This window comes from Notamacropus eugenii, chromosome 7 (genome assembly GCF_028372415.1).
Source record: "Notamacropus eugenii isolate mMacEug1 chromosome 7, mMacEug1.pri_v2, whole genome shotgun sequence".
NCBI classification, from domain to species: Eukaryota; Metazoa; Chordata; class Mammalia; order Diprotodontia; family Macropodidae; genus Notamacropus; species Notamacropus eugenii.
Window position 1 is genome coordinate 16,311,864 of NC_092878.1, and position 8,392 is coordinate 16,320,255.

Genomic DNA, 8,392 nt, shown 5'->3' on the forward strand with positions numbered 1-8,392 from the left:
TACAAATGTTTTTAAATTAGATGAAACTTACATAAGAAAAAAAAGACAAACAAAAAGAGGTGTGGAGCAAAACTGGGCAAATCCTGGAATCATAAAATCATCAACCTAGAAACAACAGTAGAAATGATCTAGGGATTACTAGGCAAGAAAATATTTCCAGAACATCGCTGATCGAGGAGTTTTATTCCATACTAAGTTTTCATTAAGCTATCCTCTAATAATGCAAATTAGAAGCTTTCTGTAACATTTGAGATTAGCAATTCCTCTGCAATTAATAATCTTAGAAAACTTCGAGGGTAAGTGACATGTTCTGAGTAACACAGCCAATATATGTGAAAGGAAGAACTGGCATTAAGGTCCTCATGACAGAAGCCACCTCTCAACACCCCATACCATTCTACCACTCATGTAAGATTATGTAAATATTTAACTTAGTGAGTTCTGATAAGGTATATAGAGAGAGTTTTCTCACAGAAATTTCAGATAAGAATAGGAGGTACCTTTGAATCCTTTGTGATTGACAAGAGAGTCCTACTTCTGAGAAAAAGATAATTTGGGTCCTGTGAATTAATCAAGATAGTCAATCTGTAAATTTGTATATAAACTTATAAGTAGAACAACATGGTTTCCTTTCCTTTTTATAATATATTTCCTCTTACACATTTGTATATAGATTAAGAAATTGAAAAAAGGTACATTTTAAAATCATAACCAAAATAGAATTTTCTAAACAGAGGGGATCAACAATACATTATTATTTTTATTTCTTTTTTAACAGATGCAGCTGGAGTAAACGTGACCTTTAACTCATGGAAAGAGCCTTCTGATCAACGTGAAGAATATTCAAATGGAATAAGTTGTCATCTTTAGTCCCAGATTAGAATGTAGTCATCCACATGTTACGTGGTGGTCCATTTAAAATACCCTATTATATTTAGATTTATTTACAAATTTTTCCTGGAATTTCTGAGCTGAATGATCAGTCTCTTCATGGCAACTTGCATCTCTTTGTTCCTGAATGTATATATGGAAGGATTTAGGACAGGGGTGACAACAAAATTAAGAATGAAAAGGAATTTATCCACTGGCATTGTGGGGAATGGCCAAATATACACAAACATACATGGACCAAAAAATAAGGCCACCACAGTGATGTGAGCAGACAAAGTAGAGAGAGCTTTGGACAAACCATTTGAAGAGTGCTTCTGAACAGTGACCAAGATATATATGTAGGAGATGATCAACAGGAATAAGGTGCCAATGGAAATGAAACCACTGTTAGCAGTGACCATGAACTGAAGCTTGTAGGTGTCTGCACAGGCCAATCTGATCAAGCGAGGAAGATCACAATAAAAACTGTCAATTTCATTAGGGCCACAGAAAGGCAAGTTTACCACAAATGCTAACTGAGCCACCGCGTGTATGAGGCCAATGAACCAAGAACCCATTATGAGAAAAATACACATTCTTGGATTCATAATGGTCAGATAGTGAAGAGGCTTACATATGGCAACATATCTGTCAAAGGCCATGGAAATCAGCAGAATCATCTCAGTTCCTCCAAACTTATGAATGAAGAATATCTGCATCAGGCAACCGAGGAAGGATATGGTTTTGTGCTCAAAAAAAAGGTCATAAATCATCTTAGGAACAGAAACAGAAGAAAAGCACAGGTCAATGAAAGAGAGGTTACACAACAGAAGATACATGGGAGAATGTAAGTGAGGGTCAAAGATGACTGTGAACATAATGAGGAAGTTCCCCAGCACAATGGCCACATAGAACATGAAGGAGAATACCAGGAGAAAAAGTTGTATGTCCCATGAACTGGAAATCCCCAAGAACACAAATTCATATACCATGGAATGATTCACTTCATTCATTGGCCTAAAATATGGTATTACCTGAAGAGAAAGAATTGAAAGAGAACTACTGTGATAAAGTGTCTTATTTTTAAATTTTAATATTCAAAAAGGTCTTATTGATGGTTCAGAATGCTTGTAAATATCTTTTAGTTATTAAAAGCTTGGTATACACATGTTTTACATGTACTGGAAAAAATTATTTCAGTGAATTCCGTATTTAGACATCAATGCATCCCAAAAGAACTTCCAAAATCACTCTGCCTTTGAGACCGCAGAAGAGATGTTTTCTTATAGTCACTTAACCCAAGGTTTTATGGACTTCTCCCACTACCTGGAAGAGTTCTTTAAACTACACCTGACTCAAAGCTGCTTTCTTTTTTGCTACTGATCCATTGCTCAATTGTATCCAACTTTTATGACTCCATGAACTTGTCTATGGGATTTTCTTGGCATATGCTAGACTAGATTACCATTTCCTTCTCCAGTGACACCCATTTGGCAAGTTAATAAAAGAGGCAAGTAGAGAATAAGTGACTTGCCCAGAGTTACACAGCTATTGTCTGAGGGCAGATTTTAACTCAGAGCTTCCTGACTCCATGAATGGTGCCCTATCCACTGTTCCACTTCACTTTCTTCCTAGTTCTCCATTTTCACCATTTAGTCATATTACCTAGCCTGACACCCAACATTAACTAGATGAGGGAAACACTAGGCACAGGTGTTCCAGGTCTAAAACTAGGCTGAATGATCAGGGGAATTAAGAAGGAATCCTTGTGTGAGAGCATCATTCATGACAACATTGTTTGGTCTTGACAAAACCATGAAAACATCAGGAAAAAGGTAACAATTCCAAGGATGCAACAGGAAGCAGGGTCAGGCATGCATCTTCAAAGATGATAAATTGTTAAGACTACATCTGCAAGTAAGTAGGCAAATGCATTGGAAGGAATACAGCTAAAACACAGCTGAATATACTTGTGAAATAAACACACCTGCAAACATTGAAGCAATACAGGAAATGAAGCTTCATTAATATGGAAATAACTAAGCAAACTGTCAAAACATCCCTACAGATTTAGCAAATTTCCAACAAGGAACTTATCTGTGAATCACATATTATTTAGATATTCTTCTGTCCTTTTAAAAACAACCTTCCAGAACCACGTTCTCAGAAATATGTCCAAACAAATGCTACATACTACCGCTACAACAGGCAAACCCCAACTGCAGTCCAGAAGGTTTGCACTTCTCTTGCAAGGTACTATATGGAGTAAGATGTTGAAAACTGGGATGTTTGGATATCATACTCACTTCAAAATATCCTGTAGGGATATTCACCCTGAATTCTATTCTCTTTGTTTGTCACTGGTAAATGTTTAACAATCAGCTTCCAAAAAATACATGCAGGATATGCTTTGAAGTTTAACTCTCATTGTTAACATTCTTTTATTAAGACTAGGTAATTAGCAAAATAATAATTAAATCCCTGATTTGCAGGGTTTACTGATTTCTACTGTGTAAATGCACTGAAAATTAAACAATAAGCTCTTATCAATCTGTGCCAACTCCAACACATCACTGCCCCTGGAAATTTTTAGCAAATTAAATGGTTTTGACAAGTACCATGATCTTTTCTTAGATTCCAGTGAATGAGGTTTGAAAATAATGTTTTCTTTTATTCAATGTCAATATTTTTTAATTGCTAAGAAGTGATATATAATGAATGGTAAGGTATTAACGAGTTCTCTAACCGTTTCTCCTTTTCTCCTACTTTCCCCGTCATGAACCACACAGTTCAGTAATACTGTTTTACTCAGCATTTTCAGACTTGTTTCAACCCATTTATTCAGACCATTCTTGCCTGAACCTTCTCTCCCCTAGTCTTTTCCAATCTAAATCCTGTCTATTTCTCAAATACTAGCTCAAATTCTTCTCTAAAGCCTTCCTTGATAAACCCACATTTCAGTGAATTCTCTCTCCTTTGAGTTCCCAGAGTATGCAATGTCTAAGCTGCCCATTTGGTTCATCAAACAAGCTGGACTATATTTATCTCTTCATGTGTGCATATCCTGCTTTTATAAATATGTTGTAATATTTCTGCCATCAAGGTCATGACTCATTCTCTCATTCATCTCAGCCTTTATAACTTTGACATGCCAGCAGTAAATGTTTAACAAATATTAGTGGACATTATTTTCACAGACCACTTGATGCAAAGAAAAGATAGGGATAGGGAAAATAAAAGTAATGGGGAAAGGGATAAAGTAAGAGGAAGTTAAAGAAAAAAATATGGAAAAAGCACTTAAATTAAATAAAAGAGAGGAGATATTTTATGATCAAAAGAGAATATTTGGAAAGTGTTTATCATAGTGCCTGGCACATAGTAGGCATTTTAATGCTAATTTCTGTTCTTTTAAAATTATTACTTAAAACTGAAACACAGAATACAGGATTCTGCTAAAAGTGAATATTTGATAATCATTCCTCCTGGCTTACCTACCATAGCTTAGGTCCATATAATGACATGCAACTAAAGCTCCATATGGGTTTGTAATCCAGGAAAATCATCTGAAGGGACTCAGTTTTCTGATAATGAGTCCCTTCAAAACCAGAAAACTGAGTCCTTTCAGATGATTACCCTTACCCAGAGCAATGGGCTGAATAAACCCCTCGCATTCTGCCCAATGCACAGTGATTACAATAGAATATATTGCCCTTATTTATCCTATGTAGGATCTTCAACCTTAAATCACTCCCTTGTATCAGGTCTGACTGTATCAGTTAAAAGTCTGGGAACTTTAGCAGTAAATGTAATGTGACAGAGTCTCAAGTTTGGATGGAACCTTAGTAGACACTCAGTTCAACCCATATCAACGCAAGAACATTTTTGTCAACATTCTCTCAAGTTTTCATGCAGCCACCAATTCAGTAATTCTATGGATGAAGTCTCCATTATTCTCTAGGGCAACAAATTCCACTTTTGGGATAACTTCGTTGGAATCTTCAACAAGTATAACCCACTCCTCTTAGTTCTGACATTGGAGACTATTTCTACATATTACAGCTCTACAAATATTTGAAGACTGCCATGAAACCTTGTTCTCTTTCAGGCTAGAATTTCTCTCTTCCTTCAACTGACATTCACATCAAATCATTTTAATAACCCTTAACATCTTGGGTGCCTTCCACTGGATAATCTCTAGCTCATCAAAGTCCATGCTAGAATTTGACACTCAAAATTGAATGCTATATTTCAGAAAGAATCTTATTGGGTAAAGGGATCATTACCACCCTCATCCAGGACCCTATGTCTCTCCTAACTAAAAGGACTAGCTTTTTTGGTAATCCTGTTACACAATTAACTCATCTTGAATTAAAACTGAGATTTTTTTTTTCCATAGAATTTGTTGTCTAGCCACAGCTTTTCCCTACTTACTCAATTCTGTTCTCTTACAGTCAAATTTTGACTCCAAATATAGGACACAATATGTATTCCCATTGAAGTGTGTTTTACTAAACCATCTTTTTAGCCAATTGAGACTTTTTTAGGTAGCATAACTATAATTTATAATTTCAATGTACTATCACTCCTAATGTGTGCCCTGCAAATTTTATAATTATGACTGGATGTTTCAGAAAATGATCATTCCAGAGCCAGAATTCAGATAGCTGTGTTTGAAATACACCTCTTTTTAATATAGTGGTATGAACCTATATGGAATCAGGAGTTTTCTAGGGCATTTCCCTTTACCATGTTCTCTTTTCAAACATGCATCTCTCAACTGAATTGTGGGTTACTTAACTCCTTAAGGCTTTATTTTCTATTGTCACACAAGTTTCTGCTTCTGGCTTTATTCCAATCCCTATAGTTCCTCTCTGTAAATCATTTTAGGTCAGATTATGTTTACACATACAGACATATTTTTTTCTGATTCAATTAAACTGAACAACAAATGAGACATAATGTGACTACCAAATACTTATTTTGCTTAACTGTCTTGTCTCTTAGGTAATAAAAATATTTTATGATCACAGTCATAATAGCTCATTGTACTATCATTTAACCATTCTCCAGCTGATTGTAAAGCCCCTCCAGCCAGGTGTTGGCATCACTGCCTTTCCAACTAATTTCCACATAAAATACATGTACATACTTTTCTCTGAAGTCTCCTCTCCAAAAACTGTAATCCCTTTCCTAAGATCTGATTTTTCTGATTCTTCTTCCTCTCCTAGGTGACAACGATCCTTTGTAATGTACATACCATTACATTATGACCAAACTAAATTTGCATGTCATTAATTCAATGATTCAGTTCCTAGAACAATCAAAATACCAGTGCCACTTTTCTTTTTCACATGCCACAGAGTTATGTGCTAGACTTTCAGCTCCAGGTAAAAACAAATTTGTCTCCAATCCCAGACTAAATGCTACACATACCCCCATCCCAAACCTATCAGGAGACCTTGCTCAGAAAAAATTCTTATAGGTTATTAGAGTTTATTGGAGTTCAGGCATTGATTCTGTTCAAGGCTGTCTGTAAGTGGTGTATGGCTAAAAATAAGTACATCATTGTTTAAGGAAACCTAGGAAAAGACCTCAGATTCTATCTTCCTCTACCCTTGGATTGTGGTTGAAACAGCCAAATACAGTATTCTGGCATAGAATTCTCCAATCCTTAGGGAAAGAAACTATGCTATAGATTCTTCCCATCAAACCAACTTTAAATCCATCTCTCCTACCTACCTATTTGGAAGAAGAACAAAGTATAGCAATGCCTTCACAGATTTCTGATGCACTTTTAAAGATATGAGTAGTGCTTGGAAGAGGTTAAAAGGATTATGTACAACTCTCCCACAGTGACATCAGGGCTCAATGACCAAGTAATGCTTCCCTGGGATCAATATGGCCACCATGGGAATTATCTCTCTGAGAAAATTTATATTTTCCCAGAACTACTAAAGTAAACTTTGAAAGTTTGGACCAAATCTAGACAGGTACCTAAAGGAGATCACTAATTAAAAAAGACAGCCTCCTTATGCCCAAAACATTTATTGAAGTATTTTTGTGGCAACAAAAAAAGAAGAAAAAACTGGAAACAACATAATTGGAAATGAGTAAAATAGTGGCATGTGAACACAATGGCACATTACTGTGCTCTAAAACATTATTAATTTGATGAATAAAGAGAAGAATGGAAAGACAAGAACTAATGTTGAGTGAAGTAAACAGAAGCAGGAAAACCATGTGCACAATGAATAAAACAAGTTAAACGTAAAACTGACAAAACAGTAGAAAGAGAAAGTTATAAAATTACAAAGAAACAGCATAGCCAAAAAGAGGAGACAAAAGAAGTCATTGCACTCTTTTGCAGAGGGAAGAGGTCACAGGAATATTGCATCCATTTCCAGAAAAAAAATTTATATAGATTGCTTTTGTTGATTGTTTTTCTCTTTCTAGTTTTTTATAATTTTTTTTCTGTTTTATGGCATAGTTCTCTGAGAGGGAAAGGGGAAGAGATAGATGGATAATTGAAGTCAAATCAGTCAATCAGTCTACCTACTACATGTCAGACACTGCACTAACCACTAAGGATATAACAAAAGATAAAAGATAATCTCTGCTTTCAAGTATCTTGTACTCTTATGAGGAAGACAGTATACCTCTAGTCCTAGGGTATCGGGGATGGTGTCTCTTGCCTCAGGCTCTCCATCAGTTTTCCTCTCTGTCTTGGAACTAAAACCAAGAGCTCCACCCTCCTGTAAGTGCCCACAACCAGCAACATCCCTTTTCCACTGCTTCTATTCTCATCAGACATGTGCTAGTTCCTTCTCACCCAGGACTGCGTCTCAGCAACACAATTCAGTCTGGCATTCCTTATCAGCAGAGGTTTCCTTAATCTTCCCTGGCTCTGATGCAGACTCCTGATAATGTACAGGAAATAAAAGTTCCTGTGATTGAGGGGAAGCTACCTCCCACCTCAGCTGGCCCCCCAGCTCTCCTCTGTTTTCAGCACCAGCATGACTGAGGGAACCAGAAGAGATGAGATTCCAGATGAAGGACAACAATATGCTTATATTCCAATGAAGCTTCTGGTTAAAAGACTGGTAGGTTTGGGTCAGTATCATTTAGAGATTTTGAAACCTGGAAATTTCATGAATCATTCATTGTGATTCATTCATTCAAAAAATACGTTAAGCACTTGATCTGTGCATTGTGTTACAGTCCAGACAATAAATCATATTTCCTCACCCGAATCAAAAGAGAAATGGTTAAATCAACCAATGTTCTCATCATGTAAATGCACATAAGAAGCATAGTTTCAAAAGATTAATGACACAATGAAATAAACATATTCAAGTACCAAAATAACTATCATACAGCTGTACATTGGGTAAAGCACTGCATTTGAAATCCGCAGGACCTGAGTTCAGGTTCCAAACATCATTCCTTTCTCACTATACTAAAACAATGACTTTCTTCATTCCCACCCTTAAAAATAGGCCAGAAGAGCAGCACAAGCTATCCT

The 8,392-nt window shown here is 36.2% G+C and overlaps 1 protein-coding gene across 1 annotated transcript; it reads right to left on the reverse strand.

The window, feature by feature from the left end:
* Window positions 1-944: 944 nt before the first annotated feature.
* Window positions 945-1,904, reverse strand: LOC140513464 (olfactory receptor 4F6-like). The gene has a single exon (XM_072623176.1). It carries the CDS (start codon window positions 1,881-1,883, stop codon window positions 945-947), a length of 939 nt encoding a protein of 312 aa, XP_072479277.1. The 5' UTR covers window positions 1,884-1,904.
* Window positions 1,905-8,392: the final 6,488 nt, after the last annotated feature.

What these genes read in the sequence shown, in the direction of transcription:
- LOC140513464 (XM_072623176.1), bottom strand. Translation starts at nt 1,883, where the DNA reads ATGAATGAAGTGAATCATTCCATGGTATATGAATTTGTGTTCTTGGGG.